Source organism: Myotis daubentonii, chromosome 8 (genome assembly GCF_963259705.1).
Source record: "Myotis daubentonii chromosome 8, mMyoDau2.1, whole genome shotgun sequence".
In the NCBI taxonomy this organism is placed as follows: domain Eukaryota; kingdom Metazoa; phylum Chordata; class Mammalia; order Chiroptera; family Vespertilionidae; genus Myotis; species Myotis daubentonii.
The window spans coordinates 11,254,980-11,279,839 of record NC_081847.1 but is presented as its reverse complement, the minus strand read 5'-3'; the positions used below and the strand labels follow the sequence as shown (position 1 = coordinate 11,279,839).

The following is a 24,860-nucleotide window of genomic DNA, read 5'->3' as shown; positions in this document are numbered from 1 at the left end:
CACAGCTCCCTGCCCTGGCTGGTTTGGCTCAGTGGGTAGAGCGTCAACCTGTGGACTGAAGGGTCCCAGGTTCGATTCCAGTCAAGAACACATGCATGGGTTTGCGGGTTTGATCCCCCATAGGGGGCATGCAGGAGGCAGTTGATTAATGATTCTCTTTCATCATTGATGTTTCTATCTCTCTCCCTCTCCCAAATCAATAAAATAAATAAATAAAAAATAAAGACAATGGACTATTTTAATAAACAAACAAATAAAAACCACAATTCCCTGCCCTCATGGAGTTTATGTCCTCCCTGGGAGGGAAAGGCAATAGATAATAAATATAAGTAATTAAATGACATTGTATATTAGGAGGTATAAATTATTCTAGCTAAACAGAAAAATGAAATAGGGGTGCAGAAGTGAGTAGGGATGGTTGCAATTTTATCTAGGTGGCCAGGGCTTGGCCTCATTGAGTAGGTGACATTTGTGCAAAGACTTGAAGGGCATGAGGGAGTGAGCCTTCAGAAATCTGGGGAAGAGGCTCTGAGCCAGTGGGAACAGCCGTGCAAAGGTCCTGAGGTGGGAGCATGACTGAAGTGTGCAAAGAAGCAGGGAGGCCAGGGTTGGCTGGAGCAGAACGAACTTTGAACTGAAGTCAGAGAAAGCTAGATCATTCGGGGTGTGCTCTCGTGGCCACTCCAAGCACTTGGGCTGCTCCTCTGAGTGAAATGGGAGCTGCTATCATGTTTGGAGTGGTAGAGTTCTAAATACATAGAGTTTATAGCACATAAATGTACCCACAGAGGGATGTCATGCCTGCTGGGGTGCATAATTCAGAGTTTGGGGATGACTGGCTGGGCCTATTTTCTGCAACTCGGTAAGAAGAGCTGAGACATATGGCATTATACTAGGTTAGATTTTATTCCTGGTCAGACACTCTTATTTATGAGCAAGATTGGCCATCATGGGTGGCAATCATCTTTCCGTTCTCTAACATTTATTAGGAGCTCACTGTGGCCAGCACTGATCTACGCCCTTACTCAGGTTAACCTGTTGCATCTGCACAAGCATGCAATCATTGGCCTCTATTTCACAGATGAGGAAACAGAGAGGCAAAGTGCCTTGCCCAGGTCACACAGCTGGCAAGTGGTGAAGGTGGGTCTGGACTCCAGGCATGTGTACAGCCCACACCCTTCACATGATGCCAGGCGGCCTCGGAGACGATCGGACCCTTGGTGTGGCCTGCTGACCCCATCCCCAGAGAAAGGTACCCACGGGGGCACTTATTTGAGCCAGTGGAAGGTGGAGCACGGCTCGGACAGGCAGGTGGGTGGCCACCTGCCTTCTCTGGCCTGTAACTCTTGATGTTAATGTGATTTGCTGGTCCACCATCCAAGAATTTTCGTGTAGGAAAGGACATGTCCGCGAGGGTCAGCATGATGGTCACATATCCACCTGTGTTCCTGGCAGGGCTACTGGCCGTGACCTGGCACAGTCGCTCACATTCAAGCCAAGCCTCCTGAGGCCACCTCATCCTTTTCCCTCTAAACATGGCTCCTGGCACCATGTCCGACTCCAGTGTAATACAGAAGAACGAGGAAGGCATAATCCTGGGACATGGGTTTGGATTTCAGCTCTCGTATGTGACAGCTGTGTGACGCGGGGCAAGCTACTTAACCTCTCTGTGCCGCAGGTTCCTCAGTGTGGTTCCTCCCTCAATAGTTCGGGGGATGACTAAATAAGACCATGCATGTGCAAAGCACACAGTAGCTGCTCCATAGATGTTTGCTGTTGCCTGTCTATTTTCCTGTAAAATCTGCCAAAACCTGTCATTTTCCTATAAAATCTGAGTGATTACTGTTTGGAAAAAAACAAATGTCAAGTTAAAAATCCAGAAATATTTGTACATCAATAACGTGCAATGCTGTTTCCCCCTGCATACAGTCAGGTCTGCCTTAATGCTTATTCTGAAAACACAAATGTGTTCCAATGTGGTTGATATGTTAGGATGCAATTCAAACATAACATGGGTTGTACATTTGTGTATGTGCAGTTACCTTTGCAAGAAACACAGGTGAATGCTGAAAACTGCACCCAGGGGAACAAGACATTTAGGAATACACAAAGTGCACACACACCCCTAAATTCCTTCCGGCCACCTCCGGCCACCAGGTGCTCGGAGCCGCGCCAGCCACACCTGGTGTCAGGTAACCCTCTCCCCCTGCAGTCCCACATCCACGGCGAACTTGCGGTCTTTTTCAAGGTCAAGTGCTATTTATTGTAGTATATGTACGGGGTGGGGCAAAAGTAGGTTTACAGCTATTAATACTTGAAACAGAGTTTATTCTTGTATTATTTTCCATACGGACAACTGTAAACCTATTTTTGCCCCCCATACTTCTAAAAATTTAGTATGTGTAAAACTGTGCCACCATTTTTACTAGGTTCCTATCATTTGTGTAACGTGATGAGGTTTCCCTATATGAGTCCCATGGCCTTTGTTGTGCAATGTGGGAAAGTACAGAGGTTTTTAGGAATGCGCATGAAATCTCACAGAACTGACTCATTACTAAATAAATCACATGCTCACTGCAGAAAATCTCCAAAAAGGTTAATAAGAAAAAAAGGACAGCAAAATCACCCATAGTTCCACTTCTCAGAAAAAATCACATTCCCTTACTTTTCTCTGCATCTGTACACAACCACACACTGTCACACACAACATACACAAAACCACATGCACAAAGGCCTCCTACCCCCCCCATATAACCACACACATACACAACCTCATCCCCCCCCCCCCCACACACACCACTTTCCTAGCCTTCTTCCCTTTCAAATGCATAACGTGCATCCAGACATTAAATCTTTACCTACAACTTTACGCTTGTAGGCTGAACATTTCATTGTATGGATGGACTATAATTTGTGTTTAAAACCATAACTGATATTGTTGTTTTTTTAATCTCAAAAATAATTCACTTGTTGTAAGTAAATTCAGATATGACTGTTTTCTATCCCATGGGAAGGGAAGGTTGCCCATGATCTCGCCCCAGCCATCCATCCGGCAAATATTTATGGAGAGCCCTTTCCACACTGGCTCCGCGCTAACCTGGCGACTCAACAGAGGGGAGAAACGCGAGGGAGCAGCTCTCAAGAAGACGCAACACAGTGAGGGAGAAGGAGAGCAATCGCATAACCTCGCCAGGCAACAGGGAGTGGCAGGGTGTAGTAAGGGCTATGGAGGAAATGTGCAATTTGCAGAGATGCCACCACAGGAGACCAAGGGTGTTAGTGTGTGTGTGAGAGTGTGTGTGTGTGAGTGTGTGTGTGTGTCTGGGTGTGTGTGTGAGTGTGTGTGTGTGTCTGGGTGTCTGCCTGTCTGTCTGAGAACGCCTCCCTAAAGCGGAAGGCACCTAGATAGGACCAGTGGCTAAAGCATGATGCATATGCTTCCGGTTTGATTTTTCCACCATGCTTGCTCTGACTTTTTTCTTGTCTAGAAATGGAACCATGCTTACTCATCTGTGCACTTGCCTCTGTGTGCCTCACAATGTACCCCGGGCCACGCAGCACAGAGGTAAGACCCTGCCTTCTGGACTCAGACAGGCCTGGGCTCAAACCCTGCCCCTCTGCCTTTCACTCGCTGAGTGGCCTTAGATGTCGCTTAGTGGCTGCAGGTCACAATTCGTTGAAATCAAGGTTTCTCAGTGTCAGTAGCGCTGGCATTTGGTTCTGATGACTCTTGTGCTGAGCACCGTCGGATGCTTAGCAGGACTCCTGGTCTCTACCTACTAGATGGCAGCAGGACCCTGGTTATGACAAACAGAAATGTCTCCGACATTGCCAAGTGTCCCCTGGGGAGGCTGGGGACAAAAATCACCCCCAGTTAGTGATCACTGCTTTAAATATACACATAACTTTAAATATAAATATATAAATATACATATATATATATATCCATACACATATATATTTTATATTATGTATTTAGGTAAAATGTAAAATATTATTTCTTAAGTATGGATATTTTATTAATGTATACATACACTAAATATATTGTATATATGCATATATATTATAAATAAAAATGAAATCTGAAATATATCTACAAAAATATATTTATTTATAATTAAGGAAAGCATTGATGAGGACAGTAAAAGTTAAAAACAAACAAACAAAAAGCCATAGATACAAAAAGAAAAAAACACACAACTAAGGAAACAAAGGGCAGTTCAAAATGCGGGCAAATGTGGCCTGGTTTCTAATGTCCACCCAGCGAAATGCGGACCAGATGGGGGCAGGGGATGAGCCGGCTCCATAGAGGAATGCAGTTTGCTTTGGGGAAAATAAGCTACTGAGTGTGTGTGTGTGTGAGTGTGTGTGTGAGTGTGTGTGTGTGTGAGTGTGTGTGTGTGAGTGAGTGTGTGTGTGCGAGTGTGTGTGTGTGTGTGAGTGTGTGTGTGCGCGCACGCGCATGTGTGTGAGTGTGTGAATGTGTGCATGTGAGTGTGTGTGTGCGCGTGTGTGTGAGTGTGTGTGTGTGAGTGTGTGTGTGTGTGTGTGAGTGTGTGTGTGTGTGAGTGTGTGTGTGTGAGAGTGTGTGTGTGTGTGTGCGAGAGAGAGAGAGAGTGTGTGTGTCTGTGTGTGTGCAGGGGTCGGGCGGCCAAAATGATTTCTTGGTCAATGACCTTTTGGTAAAGACTCACAAAGGCAGGTTTTGGAAACACTTGTGGGAAGAAGACGATATTGAGTCACTTTCACTGAAAAGAAACCTCACGTTCCCTTTAAACCAAAGATGCAGGAAGCGCTGAGGAGGGTGCTCCCAGCTGAACAATGGGGGAGCCGCGCTTTCCTCGGGGCTCCGTGTCCGAGCCTCCCCTTCGCAGGACAGAGCCGGTCACAGGCTGCGAAGGGCGCCTGGCAGGGAGGCTGCGGGGATGTCAGACGGCAGGTCATCCACGGTAACGGGGGTCCATTGTTTTCTGGCGCCACGCCCTGTCCTCAGCGCATCCCGCGGACTGGCTCTTTCATCCCCATAGGAAGCCCAGCGGGACAATAAGATTATCCCTACTTTACAGATGAGGAGACTGAGGCACGGAGGGGAGGAGCCACAGGTCCCACGGCCTGCAAGGGGCAGAGGGGGTGTGAACCCAGGCAGCCGCCCGGAGCCAGCCGAAGCTCTGCCCTCGACCGGAGGGTGTCGGAGGCGGCGGGGTGTGTGGCTAATTTGACCGCCCGGGACATCTGGCCTTGTCTGCAGACATGTCCAGTTGTCACTCCTGGGTGTACTCCTGGAGGTAGAAGCCGAGGGTGCTGCTAGACCTCCTGCAACGGGCCCTGCCCTTGCCCCCAGTTATTCAGCCCCGAATGTCGGTAGGATGGCTATTAAGAAACCCTATTCTAGCCCTAGCCGGTTTGGCTCAGTGGATAGAGCGTCGGCCTGCGGACTGAAGGGTCCCAAGTTCGATTCCCGTCAAGGGCATGTGCCTTGGCTGCGGGCACATCCCCAATGGGGAGTGTGCAGAAGGCAGCTGATTGATGTTTCTCTCTCATCGATGTTTCTAACTCTCTATCCCTCTCCCATCCTCTCTGTAAAAAATCAATAAAATATATTAAAAAAAAGAAAAAAAGAAACCCTATTCTAGCTCCTTCGAGAGAAGACAAGGCTGTCCGTCCTCCAGAAGCCTTCGTATTTAGTTTGTCTTTGAAATTACAACTACCACATGCTCACTGGGAAAACAGAGACACAATAGTCATCTTCTAAAGGAAAACCCGGGAGGTTTTCTCCTCCTCAGTCCCACGCCCGGGATCAACTGTGAACACTTGGCCTATCTCCTCTTGTTCTACTTGCTGGCGTTTGCGAGTCTACCTCCTCCTCTGTTATCTCCTTCTTCCCTGGTCAAAAATAGACGCCATAGAGATTTTCCTGCATATCTTTCTGTTCACTCGGTCTGCTGAACGCCAGCCGCCAGCCTCTGCACCTGTGCTCCCCCTTTCTGGACGCTCTTCCTCCAGGCACCCCCGGCCTGCCTGCCTCTGCATTGGGAGCTGAGTGTTCCCGGCCGTCCCTATCTAGGTACTGGTCCCTCCCACTCCATCCTTCCCCTGCTTGTGTTTTGAGCCCTCGCCTCTGACATCTGGGTGGACACTTACTTAATTTGCTCACTGGTGTGTCCTGCCTAAATGTCGGCTCCACGGTGGCAGAAATTGCACATCTTTTGTAACACTGCGTCCCAGCACACGGAACATTTAATCCACATTTGATTAAAACAGGCAGTCAATAAATATGTATTATCATCAATAAATGGTTAGATGAAAAAAAACCAATGAATTTATCATGTACACCCTTTAAAGTCAATACAGGCAAACAAAACTGTCTCATTCTCTTTTACGGCTGCAAAATATTCATTTCACTCTTCCCGAGGTAATGGGAGCTTAAGTTATCTCCATTGTCCTCTTTGGGTGGGTGGGCACTCTTAGGAATCATGCCATAATGAACATCTTTCTTTGCTTTCCAGAGGGTGGGAGGAAGAAAGAGAGAGAGAGAGAGAGAGAGAGAGAGAGAGAGAGAGAGAGAGAGAGAGAGAGAGAGAGAGAGAGAGAGACATCGATGTGAGTGAGACACATCAACTAGTTGTGTCCTGCATGCATCCCAACCAGGAGGGTGTGGAGCGAACCCACAACCCAGAGAGATGCATAATGAACATTTTCTACGTATATCTTTGTACACATCTGTAAGTATTCCATAGGCTAGATTCCCAGAGATGAAACTGTGAATCAAATCTAAACTTTCGATCAGAATTGCCACATGAAGGTAGAATGCCTTTTCCCCTGTACCCTCACCAACACTAGAGAATTAGAGCTCATATTAATTTGGCACGATGGCCTAAGACCTTTCCATGTGTTAAATGAGTTAATCCTTAGAAAAATCCCAAAATAATAACCGTAAATATTTCTATAGGGCCTACTGCGTGCTAGATACTGTTCTAAGTGTCTTATACGTATAATCTCATTTAGTCCTGGGAACAACTCTCTGGGGTAGGAACTGTTGTTATGATCACTTTACAGATGAGAAGGCGAGGTACCAGATGGTAAAGTCCAGAAATTTCTCCAGGATCAGACAGCCAAAAGCTGGGACAGCCCAGATGGAACCAGAAAGCCCAATTATAGAGCCCACACTCTTAACCATTCTCCTTTCCTGCCTCTTCGTGGGCTGAGAACAATAAACATTCCCATTTTACAGAGAGGAAAACTGAGATGTTTAGAAACGTGACCAAGAATATAATCAATCTTTTTAACTCTTGCCAATGTGATGGGTGAGAAATGGTATCGTGTGGTTTTAATCTTGAAGCGTATCTCTTTTTCTTTTCTTACTTTAAAATTTGACAATAATCTATTCCATTATTTGGGTAAAGAGAATTTCTTCACTGAAAACGTCATCCTGATTAAAAATAAATGCCTGTAAAATGTGACCTTTTTTTGCCATCCACATTTGATTAAAATAAATCCAGTCTCTTTTTACTCCTAAGATGCCTCTTAAAATTATTTGTTCATTTCCAAAGAAATGATTGTTGAGAGGCAAACCACAGGAAGATTTGAATTTACAAGCCTACAAATACCTAAATGCCGCGTGGTGTCCTGGACCGGGTCACGGACAGGGAGGGACAGCAGTGGGAGGCTGGGGGAATCCGTACAGCTCGATTGGTTGCTAGGACTGCACCCATGTCATTTCGTAGCTTTGAGAAACGTGAGTGGGGTGAAGGGTGACAGGCATTCTTCGCATTAATTTTGCAACTTTTCTGTAAATTCCAACGTGACCTTTTTCAAAAAGGTTTAAAGCTAATTTTTAGGTCTGTAAACACACTCCTCATGTGGCTTTGCAAACGTGGGGAACACCTGGCTCTGGCCACACTTTTTGGTAAAGAAGCAAAAAAAAAAAAAAAAAAAGATTTCTGTTATCCTTCTCCTGGACAAAAGAAGGGCATGTAGATTTGGCCTCAGCCTTGCTTTTTTTTTTTTTTGCGGTGACCTTTGCATTCTGAAGTGAATCAGAGGTTTATGTGTAAGAATGTAAAGCAAAGGTGACCAGCAAGTCGGTTGGTTCCACTTTCCTGTCAGATTTCACTGTTACTTGAGCAGCATCCTCAAGAGAAGATTGTGGTAGGTTGCCGTTGGCACAACACACCTCTGAGGTCTGGGGGAGCATGTGGGGTGCACCCAGCTCCGCCACCAGACCCCCTGAAATTCCTGAATGGAATCTCAACTGCATGGTTTATAATAATAAATAATAATAATTGCAATTTATAATATTGACAATAATTTTATAAGTGTGTAAATACAGTGATTTATATATTAAATTATAAATAATAACTAGAGGACCGATGCACGAAATTCGTGCAAGAGTAGGCCTTCCTTCCCCAGGCTGCTGGCACCAGCTTCCTTCACAGCCCCGGCTTCATCCGGAAGGTCGTCCGGAAGGATGCCCAGTCTAATTAGCATATTACACTTTTATTATTACGGATTATTACAGTTGAATTACTTTCTTTTTTTAAAAAAATATATTTTATTGATTTTTTACAGAGAGGAAGGGAGAGAGATAGAGAGCTAGAAACATCGATAAGAGAGAAACATCGATCAGCTGCCTCCTGCACATCTCCCACTGGGGATGTCCCCGCAACCCAGGTACATGCCCTTGACTGGAATCGAACCCGGGACTTTTCAGTCCGCAGGCAGACGCTCTATCCACTGAGCCAAACCGGTTTCGGCTGAATTGTTACTTTCATGTGCTCTTTGTCTCTGGCTATCTTGATCTCTACTTATTTTTTATTTTGCGGACAGTAAAAAGTTATTTTTATGTTTCAAATATTTCTATTGCATGGTTTATAATAATAGGTATTTATATTATTAAATTATAATACATAATACTTACTTTAGCACATTGAAATATTACTTTAACGTGCTCTTTGTCTAGCTAATTTTGATCTAAAATAACTGACCTGTCTTTTATTTTGTGGACAAAGAGTGTTTGTTTTGTTTTAATGTCTCAAATTTAATCTGAGAGAAACGTTGGAAAGTAACCCATGTTCCCCGACCTATAACTTCATATTCTCTTGTCCTCATGCAAATGCTGAATCTGTGAACATCTGTCTGTCTTTTATTTGTCCCCTAACAACTGTAGCATTTCCGAGGCCCATGACAAAGAGGCCGGTTTTCAGAGACCTTCTCTCTCACGTATCCCAGGACCTAACACGGTGCCCAACACGTAACGCGGTCTGGTATTTGTAGGGTGGACGAATGGAGAGAGAAAAACTTAGATGATATTCTTGCACTTGAGGTCTTTCACAGGAATCACAGCAATTCTCTGCAGGAGTGTTAAAGCAGCCAATTTGGTAATATGATTAAAGGAGAAGATTTGCTGGCTTGGCTGTTCACTTCTCAACAACAGCCCTCATTCCAAGCGATTTCCAAGTGACTAACTAGGATGGGGTTGTTTTTCACTTATCGCTCGAACCCGATGACGACCTCTCAGAAATATTCCGAAGCTTCCGTTTGGTTTCCATTCAGGAGACAAACGCAGGGGCTTTGGCTGGGCTTCTATTCAAATGACATTTTAAAACGGGAGCATATGTTTCAAGGAGTAATTAGCGATGGTTTAATATAACGACCCTGCCGGCTGGAAAGGCTGTAGGTCAGAATTGTTAACAGGCAGCGCAATGAAAAATAGTAAAGCATTAGCAGATAGCATAAGTAGTCAAACCTGACCCCCAAAGGTCACGAGAGAACTAAATAAGTTGGTCACAGCACTGGCTGATTTAAATCAATGCGATCCCAATTTCCTCTTCTGCTGGTGCGGCTTTGGTATTCCATGGTCTAGTACACACAGGAGTCAGAGAGATAGAGAGAAAGAGAAAGAGAGAGAGAGAGAGAGAGAGAGAGAGAGAGAGAGAGAGAGCGAGAGCGAGCAGGGGAACGTCCACTCAGCGATATAATTTTACTAAATGTGGGTGGTTTCCAGGGAAAAGAGAACCAGAAGTATTTCAGGAACCAAATGAAATTATTTAAACAGAACACTACTTGGTTTTGTTTCTCCAAGAATGATTTATGACGGCAACACCGATATAAATACCTAGTTAGCTATGGGAGCATTCTGTATCTCAAGTTTCCCACATTTTTCTCAATTGGAGGCTTAGGGTTAAAATGATCCCTTTATCCTTTAACACTGAAGATCTGTGAAATCTGTAAATTGCTGGACCAAATGATAAACTTTAATCTTAAAATTTTTAAAACGACCTCTTGAATTTTTTTTCCAATTTCTCTCCAAAAATAAAATTTTTAACTGCATGATTCTCTCCCTCTTGACTACTTCTGCTTTTATTTTTCCACACAGGATTAGTCTTCTTTGTATATCTCCCACGTAGATAACATGGCGCTGTTTGAATTTGTTTTTTAAGGTAATATGTTGATATCCAGTTTGATTACGGAAAGGACATTTAAAGGAGGAAGAAAAAAAAAAAGACAACTTCTGTGATTACAAAACCACTTTAAGACCCAGGGGGAACTATGCCTGGGTGACAAAACAAATTTGCCACAAATCATTGTACAAAAGAACAGCAGGACGTGAGCCGAAACGCGGGGCCTGCTCCCATTCAGCCTCCATTTGTTTTGGAGACTCCGCCCTCCTCCTGCCATGTTCAATATCTAATTGGCATTCTGACCCTTCAGATAACTCAACATCTGCTACTCGGGTGCCTCTCGGAAGCCCTTTGTTCGCTGCAGGCGGAGTTCAAGGGGCTCTTTGCTGACACACAGATTCATGCGTGCCATTGTGCGCGCATCTCCCGCCCGGCCCTGGATGGGGACACAACTTTTGCAGGCCAGTATGAAAAATGGAGCCACCCCGTATCCTCACCAAATATTCAACAGATGAAAAATGACGGATGGTTGAAGGAGAGGGCGCAAATCCACCAAACCATTGAGCTTCACTTCCTTAATAAGCAGTTTGAGGCTACGACCCACACACCTATTGTAGTGTTGACTTGTTTATGTATTTGGGCCCCGTGACCTTTGTTTTTCATGATTATGGGCCAAGGTCTGTGCTGAAGTTTCAGGTCCTGAAATGAACTGTGTGGATGTAAACGTGGATCCGTAGGGAGAGCCGCACAATGACTGGCTTTCAACCCAGGGTTTCATTGAGTCCAAGTCGCCCTAGGCCAGGGGTGGGCAACCCCTGGCACGCGTGCCAAACATGGCACGCCAGTAACTTTTGCTGGCACGCGAAACCCTCTCTTATAATCTTCCATTTACAATTGTGAGTCTTTGTTCTCAGTGATGAATTTTGTTAAGTCTCGTAATAGGAGTAGCCTGACGGATGAAAGTAGTAGCTCGTGCATATCTCTGAAGGTCACGAAATATAAACCTGATGTAAAATCTCTGTCATCAGTGATGCAGCAGCAAAAGTCCCACTGATAATATCAAACGGAGTCATAAAGTTTTCTGTCAGACTATCAGTGTACATGTATACATTAAAAAATAAATGCATTGCCCTAACCGGTTTGGTTCGGTGGATAGAGCGTCAGCCTGCGGACTCAAGGGTCCCAGGTTCGATTCCAGTCGGGGGCATGTACCTTGGTTGCGGGCATATCCCCAGTGGAGGGCGTGCAGGAGGCAGCTGATCAATGTTTCTCTCTCATCGATGTTTCTAACTCTCTATCCCTCTCCCTTCCTCTCTGTAAAAAATCAATAAAATATATTTTTTTAAAAAAATAAATAAATGTATTTTTCATCATCATATACTGTGTTTTTGTCGCTCGAATGAATTTTATTATTTCTTCAAGGTTCTTCACATACGTACACCTTAAGAGATATCAAGTAGGCGTAACATGTTCTCAAAAAATTAGGGTTGGCACACAGAAGAATTTTGAGTCAGAGATTTTGCTGGTTTTGGCACACACTCACAAAAAGGTTGCCCACCCCCGCCCTAGGCTATCAGTTGCGTAATTATTTTAGGTGCCACCAGGAAAGAAAAATTTATTCTAATTAATTTATGACATGCCTTTGAGTCTGAGATGCAGGCCTAACACCAGAGACATAAAGATGTGAGCCGACATGGGATGATGAAATCGGGTAGCACGTGCATAGCCTGGCATGGTTTTGTCGGGGAGTTTTTCTCTCCTTCAGTGACTGTGTTTTGTTAAGAGGTGCCCAATGGTTGTCCCTTACCCTTCAGCTTTGATACTCATCTAAGGAAGGTCCTCTCTGAATTGTCCCCCCAAATCGTTCCCCGGTGCCACTAGCTGGGATGTGTGCCACGGGCCATAAGTCAGAACCTCATGTATGCGCAACTGATTCCTTTTATTAATTTTCTCGACAGTTTGGTGTAGGGCCAGGAGGATAATGTTTCCTTATCTTCTGGAAAGAACTGAAAGAGCCATAATGAGCAGAGGCATGTTTAGGTCCTTCTGAAAGTGCCGGCGGTACTTCTCCCAGAAATACCTGCACTTAAAGGTTTGGATCAGCCTGCAAGATTCTACTGCTGACAGCTCAAGGCTCAAGAGAAGCCGAAGGAAGGGCCTGAGCTCCAGACAAACTATCAGGTGTTTTCTGCACCTTTAGACAAATTTAAAAACGGACTTCCTGCCCCACCTGGTTTGGCTCAGTGGATAGAGTGTCAACCTGTGGACTGAAGGGTCCTGGGTTCGATTCCAGTCAAGGGCACATGCCCAGGTTGCAGGCTCGATCCTCAGCAGGGGGCGTGCAGGAGGCAGCCAATCAATGATTCTCTCTCATCATTGATGTTTCTATCTCTCTCTCCCTTTCCCTTCCTCTCCGAAATCAATAAAAAATATATTTAAAAAAATAAAAAATTTTAAAAAGGTTTAAAAAACACACAACTGACTTCCTTCCCTGGTTTCAATGGTTGAGATGGGTGTTATGGTGTTTTGGTTCAAATCTCTGCTCTGCCTCTTTCTAACTAGGAAGCTTTGGAGCAAACTTTCGAATTTATGAAATTTAATCACAGGAATAAATCAGTTAATGCATATACAGTGTTTAGCTCAGCGACCTCTCTATATTATTAATTCTACAATGAATTATGATTACGCCTGTTATGAGATATAGTCCTTTTAACCCAAACTTGAAAAAAAAAAAACCCATGCTGGTTCTCAGACATGCGGCGTGCTTTTGTATAGCCGGGGCTTTCTCTGATCTCTCAAACGGTAAACTACCACCTTTGTTGTTAAAATCGTTATTAATGAGGTCCTCTTCTTTCATCGTTTCTGCTGGTTCTTCGTACAAAACTTGAAGGTACCATTTTTCGACATCCAGCGAGTCACTGACACTTCCCAGGCAAAGTTTCTACCCCCTTATTTTTAAGACCTGCTTAGAAGTATTATTTTTCTAGGGCTCTGGCTCTTTAAATGCCAGTCTTCCTTTCCTAACGAGTTGCAAAGCTACATAATCAATGACCTATCCTTTGGTTTTCATCCATCATTGTCATCTTTTGACTACTATCATTATTTGCCAGAATTGCTGAACAGGAGGAAGCACCTAGCTGTCAGAGATTTTTTGCTCAAGCTCAACAGTCATACTAGAGCTTTCCACGTGCTGACAGGGGCATGAAGACGAAAGAGGCATGAAATACATGGCATGAGGGCCAAAGCCCCAACCCACATATTTAATTCCTTTACTTTAAAAACACTTCTCTTTCTTGTTGAAAGTATTACAGACCTCCTAATTTCTTTACTTTTAAGGACCTTTAACATTAGTCATTAGCTACCAAGCAAGCAGGCCCGGGACTAAGGTAAGGCAGAAAATTTAAGGGGCCCCCAAATAATACTGTGTTAACACAATAATATTTTAACAAAAGAACTCTGACTCCAAATAAGGAGGAGGCAGCAAGGCTTGTGAATTTCCTCCTTCCTTTCTGCTCTCTCTTGTTTGGAAGTGGGCACCAGGCAGGGCACAGAATCTAAAATTTGGTTGCCTTGAGTTTGAACTCTGGATCTATTATCATTTAGGAGCTGGGTGACCTTAGGAAAGTTACTTAGCCTCTCTGAGCCCCCGTAAGGATTAAATGAGAGCCTGCATGCAGAGCAAGCATTCAGTGAGAGGGAGCTGGCATTACTTGACACAGTGCAATTCAAGAAAGAAAAGGATCTCGGTTTACTCAATTTCTGCTGGGCACCAGTGGTACCGCTCAGAAGGCTTTCTGCACTTTACCAGTGCAGGTACGACAAAGATATGTTCTTGATTCAGTGGCCACATCCAACGGACGCAGGGCTTGGTCAGTTTTCACACCACCACTGCCACTTTGCGGAACACTTTAAAAGCTCATCATCATCATCATCATCATTTGGGTAAACATGTCCAAACACACCCAGAAGTGAAGGGAATGGTACAAGGAGCCCATTACCCAGATTCAAGAATTACTAAGCTTTTGCTACACAGCTTTAGCTGGTTCCCTATTTTAAAGGGTGTCTCAGAATTCGTGTCCTTTCACCCCTCACACGTTAGTATTCAAGCATAGAAATACCAAACAGTTTGTTCAGAAACACACACACACACACACACACACACACACACACACACACACACACACTGCTATTACCACTCTAACAAAAACAGGCAAAAATTCCTTGCAGGTTCCCCAACAGATGCAGCGATCTCTTGCTACCCCTGGGCTTTCTGTGTCGCCCAGCCCATACTCCACTGGCCCTCCATCCTCCCCATCATGTCCACTGTACTCTCCATTCGCTCAGTCAGGGTCCCACAGGGTCTGCCCACTGCATTGGGTTGTCACATGAAAACCCTTCTCTGTAAGAACTCACAGCAGGTGACTGTTGAATTTCTAACATCTTCTGCTTCCCTGGCCCCCTGGCGCAGAACAAAAACAGAAAAATCCCGACCTATTTTCCAATCATGTTTATCCAAGAGCAAGGGGGCCAGCCAGAGCCTGCGAGGAGTGGAAGGGGAGGGAGGGGAGGGCCTGGTTCCCTCCCAGCTCGCAGCCCCCAGGACGCAGCCAACCTCACACCCAGGTGTTGGGCCTCAAGCCCACTCCAGCCATTGTTCACCGCCCTCCCATGGGTTAATCCCCTGCCAGTCAAGCCGGAGATGCTCTCGGGGAGACAGGCCTGCATAGCATCTCATGTGCCACGGGGCCCTTTGATACACTTCATCTCCCTTATCCCCTCGGACGCACCATGACTCCCCTGCCAGTCACAGCCCCCCCCCCCACCCCGAGCTTTAGCATCTGCGCGCTGGGACTGACACCCCTCATTGGGAAAGGAGGTGGGGCCTTTTTCTTTCTTTTTTCGACAGAAATCATTGTTGATCTGATAAGACACTTTTAGGGAAATCCAGTGACACTGAGGGGCTTTGAGTCAGGGATCCGGCAGCAGCTACAGGGCTAAGCAGCTTTGCCTGCTCATTTGGGCTCCAGTGACGCCTGTGGGTCTTGTCAAACAGGGGGCTTCTGTGGTTTGTTTTCTCGGTGGGGGGGCGGGGAGGGGGGGGGAGGGCGGTTCAGAGGAGGGAGGCATGAATAGGGTTTCAGATGCGCGTGAGAGTTAGAAAATGACCACATGTTCACGTTGCAATTCTGAAATATCATGAACGATTTGCCAAAGGAAAAACGGCGAGGTCATGGAGGTCGCCGTGTGTTGTTGTGCAAAAAATATGAACGCAGTAACGTTACCAGTGAACCCATGGGCTTGGTTGAATGTTATTTTTTAGTGGCCGCTGCTGCTTTTTTATTACTTTTTACACTTTTAGCAGCAGCATCTTATAATTTTTAAATCACATTTTAAGTATATAAGCAATATGTGAATTCCGTTTGTCCTGTAGGGCATCCTCCTTCAGAGACAGAGTTAAGAGTTCTTGACTACCCTTCCTTAGCCCCGTCTCCATCTCCCTAGAGGTAGCTATTGTCTTTACACAATTAGGGCCTTTATTTCTCCGCGCAGACATCCATCTATACACGCTAGGCTTGTTTTCAGATCCTCCCTGGAGTCAGCATACGGCTGTTTAATATCTGCCTGACGGAGAGGAGGTAATGCATTTCTAGGAGCGGCTACTGCAACATATTAACACACCGACTCACGGATCCTTCCTGTGTAAGATCTCGCCACCTGCACAGATCTCCTTGTACATGTGCCCAAGAGAATCACTTGTTGCCTTTGCTGGAAAGACCCAATTTCACTATGAGGCCGAAGACCAACATGGAATGGGCCAATGTCGGAGCGATCATTCTCACCTCCGGCCACACACCTTAGATTTCTAACGCTGCCTCCCACCGTGGGATGGAGAGGGGTCTTTCTAAAGCAGAGAGTCCCACTCACTTCTCCCTCCCCTCTCCCATGAACATTTTGCATTATTTTCCTGCACGTCCCCTTACTATCTATTCAACATATTGAACAGGAGGTAGAACCATAATATGAGTTCTCAATCAAAATGCTGTAAGTTTCCTAAAGAAAATGAAACAGGGTCTTGTGGAACATCTGTGCATTCTGTGTGAAGTTCCTTCCACACACTAATTGTTTCCCCTGACTATAGTGGATTGTGCTGCTTTTAAGCAATGGTTACCACTTTTAACGCCCTGCCAATAAAACACGATCCATGACCCAAAATAGCCAAAACACCGATGCTTGTGATTCCCCCCGATATAAATTAAAGCAGCAAAAGTATACATCCACAAAATTAGAGCAAAAGTAATAATTATCGCTGACTTATAAAAGGCTTCATATTTCCACACATTGCTCAAAAAAACACATGTATTATCTCATTTTTTAATTTTTTAAATATATTTTATTGATTGTTTTACAGAGAGAAAGGGAGAAGGGTTAAGAGTTAGAAACATCGATGAGAGAGAGATGAGAGAGAAACATCTATCAGTTGCCTCCTGCACACCTCCTACTGGGGATGTACCTGCAACTAAGGTACATGCCCTTGACTGGAATCGAACCTAGGACCTTTCAGTCCACAGGCCGATGCTCTATCCACTGAGCCAAACCGGTTAGAGCTATCTCATTCTTTTTAAAACAACCCAACCAGGTAGAGACTACCATAGAAACGCTAAAGAGATACAGGGGCAAATACAGATTAATTCATAAGAAAAAGGACAAATAAATCAAATCCTTCAATGACGATTAGTGCTATGAGTACAGTGTGATCACCTTTCATCTTCAGAGACACACAGTGCCTGATATCAGATGGTGCATTTTTAAAACCTGATTTTACTCTTTAATTCGTCCTCCAATCCTGTGATTATGTGCTGATCGCCTGCTTTCTTACATATGAAGAAATTGAGGCTCTGAGGCAGTGTCCAAGGTCATACCGTTGACAGGAGGCAGAACTGAAGATGGGATCTAGGAGTTTGTGGCTTTTCATTGCAACTCTATGTGGAATATTGCAGAACTAGTGGCCTGGTGCATGAATTCATGCATTTGAAAGGATATTAATTAGAAGAAATATTTTAATATTGCTACTCTCCCTTTCTCTATAATAGAAGTGTCAACCAAATTCATGATTGACAATGACAGATTGAAACACATGCATGCAATTGGTACCAGCGAGAGCTTTATATGAATGGTGCATGCGTGAGTCAACTTAGCCATATATATATATATATATATATATATAATAAACTTGCTTAATTAGATATGCTTTCTGATCTAGCTGAACTTTTTCCAGCCCAGTGAAGCACCCCAACTTCTCTTTCAGGTAATTGTCAGGAACACAGTAGTAAATATCAACACGAAGCAGATTACTATTGTAGATCACATAGGGGGAACAAAAGGTAAGATATTTAACTGCATCAGTGTTTGACTATTTCTGCTCAGTGAGAAAACCTGAAGTCATGTTCAAGGTCCACCATTTCTTACTTCTTTTCAGTAAGGTCAAGCTTCTAAGCTTTCTAAATCTCCATTTTCCAGCTAGTGAAAAGAAAATAGGATTCCACTGAGTTTCCTATCCACCTACTCCAGGACTTCTGTGAGGATCAAATGAGATGAGGCAGGGAAAACGCTTCACAGACATTTGGTTAAAGTGTGAAATGTTTCCACCTGGCTATAAAGCAAGTCATGTTCCTGGGCTGAAGAAACTGCAAGGAGGCTAGTTGCTAGGGAGAGGAAGCCTGGCGTTGCTACATGACGTCATTACCCGGATGGTCAGACACTTAGCATATTAGCCTTTTATATATACAGATTATTCCTGGAGGCTTTCTCCTCTCCCCCCAACTCCTGCCATGGAAAACCAAAATAAAGCTATTCCACATCACCAAGTACGGATAATTTTTACATGTTTGTCAAAGAGAAATGGTCAGCATGTTCAATTTCTCAGCAGTGTTTGTTGAATAACTCTGTGTGCTTAGTGGCTGGGGATGGTGCTGTGAGCTGGATGGACACATGTCGAGTTCACCGTCTAGTGGGGAATGCAGACAATAAGCCTGAATGAATAAATCGAGAAAGAAACAGGCAGGATGGCCCCAACAGCAATGCCTGTGAGGAAGTTAAAGGCAGCACTTGGGCGGATGACCGCGTGGGTGATGACTAAGGGGAGGAACAGCAATGGCGGCCCCGGAGGGCGCTCCCAGGGGGAGGATTCTACACTGAAACCTGAAGGATGAGATTATGCAAGAATGTGGGGGACGCGCCCTCTGGTAGGGGGATCAGCAGGGACACAGCCCCTGCGGTGGGCACCTGCTTGAGGTGTTCAAGGATGGAGGGAGGCGGGAGCAGAGTGGATGGTGAGGCCCAGCATCATGCCGTCCTATGTCATATGGACCTTAGAATCCCAGGTTCTTTGGAGAAGCCTCAGGAGAGGAAAAATCCACGAAACAAGTGTTGTGTGAGAACACAGGGCTGCATGGTGTTCCGTGGATCCACCAGAGAGGGAGGCTCTGGGCACAGGAGCTGCTGACTCCGGGTCTCACAAAGAATCAATTAGCGTCATCTCTGTAAAACCCCGTCCCCAGGACTGTCCAACAGAGCATCACAGGGGCTGCTGTCGCTGTGGACACTGCAGATTTAAACTTTGGGGGCAGGGCAAGAAGCACTTGCCATGCATTACATTATTCAGAATTCAACTTTCAGCTTTTTTTGACCAAAGGATACCCGACTTTATGTGGTACCGGTCCTGCTAAACCGAACACCTCAAATACTAGAAGAAACCCAGAAGAGAAAACCCAACTTACATGTGACCAGAGCATTTAAACATGGTCTTGCACATAGGGCTGCATGCTCTGGTTAGCGCCCCTGCATACAAGGGCTCCCTGGGAACCGACTCCCCTGGTGGCCTCTGAGGAGGCACCCGGGAGCTGGGGACCCGGGAGCTGGGGACCCGGGAGGTCTTCTCCCTGTATCCCTCTGTGCCTTTAAAATGATGCGACGAGATTATATACTCCCCCATTAAAAAAAAAAAAAAAAGTTCTATGCATTTCCTACTCATTTTATCAGTTAAATAGGCTGACCTTTCATTGGTACATGGTCTCAAATGCATCGTAAGCTGGTCCATTTTTCCCTTAGCTTTTGAGAACTCTTTTCATCATTACAACACTACTGAATGCCTACTCACTACACACCCTTTGCTAAATCTTTTGCAAAACAACTTTCTTAACCAACAGTGGGATGAGTGGCAAATTACACGAAAGTTTAAGCCCTAGTTGATGACACACCAAGTTTAATCTGTTGTGCTCCTTCCTTTTTGTTGTTGTTTAGACAGAAGTCTATGAAATCGTCGCACGGCCTCACTGACTCGGAGTGATTTATTTGGGGGGCAGATGTTTGGCTGATAACGCATGAAAAGCCGTCTTCTTTGCTGTTTGTTTTCTCAGGGCGTGCTAGCCCAGGAGGATAAATATTGAGGTGCCACTCTACCCCATCTCACTGACATGCCTGTGACTGATCTTTTTTTATCAGTTCGTTGAAAACACACACAAAGAAAGAAAATTAAATAATAAGGCCTGAAAGTGTGCATACTTCAGGAAGTTAATTAAATTTAGATTGCTAACGTCTCCTCTGTGCTTTTAACATTGTTTCACAAAAACTCCACTTACAGAGTCTGTTGGACATATTTCTGAAGGACTACCATTGGATCGGGGGGCGGGGAAGGGAACATGGCTGGGACGTTTGGTTTGAATAAGCAGCACAATTGCCATTTGTATATTTAAAAAATTCCAAATCTTATTGAATTAGATCAGAGGGTCCGGGTAAAGGTACAGGAAACAACTGAACCACTTGTGTGGCTTATTTCAGACATGGGAGGAAAACAAAAATTGGGGAATGTCACATTACAGGGTTCCCAGGCAAAAAGCAGAGGGGGGTCGCCGTGGCCATTTGCTTGACTGTGTCTCCTGGTGTCTGGATGGTGCAGCTGGATCACACCTTCAGTGCGATGACTGCCAGGACCTGAGCTAGACACCCCCAAATTCCAGGGCAGGGCGGTGTCCCAGCCAGTGAATGGCACCCCCAGCCACCCCTGTGCCAGAGCCGGGCAACCAGTGTGAGACTGAGCAATGGCCCACTCTCCAGGTTCCGGCTGATTTCTGCCCCTGGGGCACCAGGGACCCATGTGAGTTTTTAAATCATTTGCTACCCGTGCTTCAACCCCAGGCGCTGTATCAAGTGACAGGCAGGCTGTTCTCTGTCATCCGGCGATGATGATGTCTTGGGGATAGCGTCTCTCATTTTACAGGGAACTGAGAATGATTCCATCTTTCATTTTGAGAGAAGCTTCCAGGCCTTTATGGACTGCACTGCGTTTTTGAATTCTAGGGTCAGAAATAGAAAACGGCCGGCCGCTTATCAGACTTGACAAAAGGTCAGGCTTCATGTCTTCAGATGGGAAATTGTAATAAGAGAAGAAGCAGATATTTGTGTGCACAGTGTGGCACCTGGGGTGGTGCTGTCAGGGAGAGGACTAGATTGGGGGGCACATCTCTTTTTAAATGTGATCCTCGGTGCCCCTCAGGACCGTCCCTGAGGACAGAGAAGTTTTGCCTCTTTGCATCTTTAATGGGAACAAGGGCTTTGAAGGCTCCAGCCACCGGGCCGTGGGGTGAGGCCCCACTGAACTCAAACGCAGGCACCCAGGCCCGAGGCTGTGTCAACATGGCTAAAAATGGTCGGAAGTGGAAAGATTGAGTCCGTCAGCACTTAGGGGTTGTGGAGGGAGGGAGATGCGATCAATGACTCGGCTTGCACAGGTTTCTCCATCCAATCAACTTATTATTATTTTAAAAACCAACAATAAGGCAGACAGGGTGTGAAGTGCGTTACAAATCGCTCAGATCTCACAGTAACTTTCCTTGTCCCCATTTTAATGATGAGGAAACTGAGGCATGAAGGACCACAAAATCCGGCCTGACACTGGATTTTGTCCGATCTATAAGGAGTTTGAAAGGTTGGTAAAATACACATGAAATTTGAGCTTCTGGCTTTTCTTAAAAAAATGTAAAGATTGGGTAACTTCAGATTTCAGCATGGAGGCTACTGGCTGGAGCACATTGGAAAGAGTGAGAGAGACACCCACAGGCATGGCCCCTGCCTGGGACTGGCTTTCCTGGCCACCAGTGTGCCCCCCCACCCCCCACCCCCCGCTGCGCGTGTTTCTGATCCTCCCCTGGGCCCTGAGGTCCCTGGAGTGGGTGACTGGTGTTTCAAGCTTTGCGAGTACATGGGAGGGAGGGGATCATTGATGGGGGCGGTGGGAGGGGATGGGGAAGTTGAGGAAGAAGAAAATCTTCCTCGAATGCGTGAATGAATGGGCTCTCCGGGCTTGAGTGTTCTGGGTGTGGAGAAGGAGGGGGTGGAATGTTTCCCTCCCTGTGGTGGCCGGCAGTGGGCTCTGTGTGGGCTGCTTGGGTTCTGCTATGGGAATTAGGCAAGACAGCGTACAACCATCCCAATTACATTTGTCTAATTTTTTAAAAATATATTTTTATTGATTTCAGAGAGGGGGAGGGAGAGAGATATAGAGACATCAATGATGAGAGAGAATCATTGATCAGCTAGCTGCCTCCTGCACGTGATCAGCTAGCTGCCTCCTGCACGTCCCAAACTGGGGATCAAACCAGCAACCCGGGCATGTGCCCTGACGGAGAATCGAATCATGACCTCCTGGTTCATAGGTCAACACTCAACCACTGAGCCACGCCAGCCGGGCATTCGTCTAATTTTTTAAAACTGTAAACGGCCTTTGTCATAACGGGATTTCACATGAAAACTGCATACATGGCGTCATTCCCGTGCAGCAGCTTCTTGTCCGGAATCATAGGGCTAGGAGAGCCAGCGGCCACGGCTCCAAGCTGGATTCCCTTCAGAGTCCGAAGCACAGCGCCCTCCTATGACAACAGCCACGACCTGCTGAGAGGACACTAAGGGGAGGAGGCATGATCGGGAGCACGGGGCTGTGAGCTTGGTGGGGGCGGAAGGCCCAGTCAGGGACTATCCATCCAGGGACCGAAGCTGACACGGAATCACTCAGAGACCAAAAGACCATAGTTGTTCCGTCCCTTGGACCCAAACTACACAGCTTCCCTCAGCCGGTCTGAGCAGCAATGGCATGGAGATGCGATGGATGCTAGTTGTGGAGCTGACAGAAGAACCTGGTTCAAATCCCAGCTCTTCCACCTGCCCTTAGCATAACTCTCAGCAAACTGCTGAAAATCTCTGGGCCTCAGTTTCCCTCAGCTGTAAAATGAGGACAACAGTGCCTACCTTTATGAATTTATACCTGGAGAGCTATTAGCATAGTGCTTGGTACACATTTAATGCTCAATAGATGCTAGCTATCAGTACCTGGCAGCAGTAACAGCACCTACCTTCCTGTTTCTTCAGTGTTTGGTGGAACCAGTCTGCAAATCTGCTTATGCCTGATGTGCACATGTGTGTGCATGTGTGTGCACATGTTCGCTACTGACTCGGTTCCCCCTACAGCAAGCATGTTAAACTCCCGGCCCGCTGGCCCTGAGTCTGACGTGCTTGCCCTACAGCATTAGGTCTATTTAGGTCTCTGCACACTCAGTTCAGTTTTGCTGTTATTTCTCTAGGACATAGTTAATTTTGCCAAGTGTTCATGTTCTTTTGGCAAGAAATTTTCATACAGAATAAAATTTCCTTATTTTTCTCCTATCTGTAGTTTAGCAATCTTTTTGTCCCTAATATTTATAGTTATGTGTCCTTTTTTTTATTTGCTTTGACAAGTCTATTTAGACAATTTTCTTAGATTTTTTAGTCTTTACAAAGGATCAGGTTTGGCTTGACTAGTTTTTCCCCCCTCTAAAATATATTTTTATTGATTTCAGAGAGGAAGGGAGAAGGGAGAAAGAGATAGAAACATCAATGATGAGAGAGTATCATTGATCAGCTGCCTCCCGCATGCCCCCAACTGGGGATCGAGCCCGCAACCCGAGCATGTGCCCTTGAACAGAATCGAACCCGGGACCTTCCAGTCCACAGTCCATTGCTCTAGCCACTGAGCCAACCCAGCCAGGGCTTGACCAGTTTTTTCTCCCAAGATCTTTGTTTTCCATTTTGTTCTATTAAAAATTACCTTTATTGCCCTCTTCCTTCTGCTTCCGTTGGATTGCTCTACATTTTCCTCACTTAATCGCTTGTGTTTGTAAGAAGAATTAAGATGTGGCTGAACAGATAGGAGCCACTTCCTAGACTGTCGTGAAAGGTAAGACATTATGCATATGAAGGGCCCGTCGAGATGACTAGCATAGAGTAAGTGCTTAAGAAATGGGAACTTTGATTACGACTGTCAAGTTGTATCATCGCTGAGATGGGTCCAGGGAAGAGTCAATGAGATAATTTGTGTCAAACCCCTGGCGCACGCATCACTGACTGGGGCCAGCACTGTTCCCTGGGTGCACCATTCACCTGTCATCACTGATAACGTCACTGTGTGCCGGGTGCCCAGGAGCCGTGGCTTCCCTCCCAGGACCAGCGCGGAACGGCAGGGCCCACTGCAAAATGAACATGCGGGGCCTCTAGTTCAGGTCTTGAGAGTTTCAATTTGGCGACGGCAGAGCCTTACACCAGGTATGCGGCCCCAAGAACAGGGACCGCGGTACACCCCTGAGGTCAGCCCTGTCCTTTCCCAAGGTCACCTGGGCAGAGAGCTGTTGTTTGGGTCGTGGAGGCTGATTTTACAAAGGCCTCTTCCCTGTCCCTTTGCCCACGGGTGCTCGCCACCCTCCCACTGGTTCCCTGCGAAAGGCGGCTCCCAGTGCAATCAGGGGACGCGAGACCCAGAGTCCGGCCGGAGTCAAAGGCAGGGACCAGCCCTGGATGAGTCACAGCTGCTTCACCTCCCCCTGTGGGTACAGTCCCACCCAGGGAGGCCTGCACTGACAGCCCGGCTGCAGGAGCAAGGCTGACGGGTAACAGTGATAACTAGACAGGCTCCAAATCGGAATCCAAGCCATACATGTAAATATGAAGGGTTTTTAAAAAAATGAATGCATGATGGTTTATACTGGTGCAGCTCAGAATTACATTTTTCTACAAGAAATCGTTTAATGAATTCGCAAGACTAAGTCAGATTGTGTGCGGTATGTATGAGAGCAGCCTCCTCCCGGTATGGGTAGGAAACCGCCCCCCAGGGGATGGATAAGAACACCCCCTCCCCCACAGGCGGTATTGGACAGCAGCAGTGACCACGGGCAGGTCCCCTGCTAGGGGCTCTACAAGGAACCTTTTACTTAGTTACCTAACTCCCTATGGCTAGTAAGTTGCCCAAATTCTCTTACGAAGTGGGTGATCATTTGACAAACCTGTGTCCTTTGCCACCACCCAATATAGTCATCCAGTTATTATGTGAATGACAAAAAGAGGTAAAGGCCCCAAAATAACGAATATGTATGCATCTAC

The 24,860-nt window shown here is 45.8% G+C and overlaps 1 protein-coding gene across 4 annotated transcripts in view; it reads right to left on the bottom strand.

The window, feature by feature from the left end:
- Window positions 1-24,860, bottom strand: part of ZFP64 (ZFP64 zinc finger protein) — a 249,068-nt gene that overhangs the window by 83,457 nt on the left and 140,751 nt on the right. The window contains exon 9 of one of the 4 annotated variants that reach the window (XM_059705284.1): window positions 22,157-22,346. The exons of the other annotated variants lie outside the window; for them this stretch is intronic. Within the exon in view, the coding sequence (XP_059561267.1) occupies window positions 22,300-22,346 (47 nt within the window). The 3' untranslated portion in view covers window positions 22,157-22,299. Of the gene's footprint in view, window positions 1-22,156; window positions 22,347-24,860 lie in introns of those variants that run through there. 4 annotated transcript variants of the gene reach the window in all.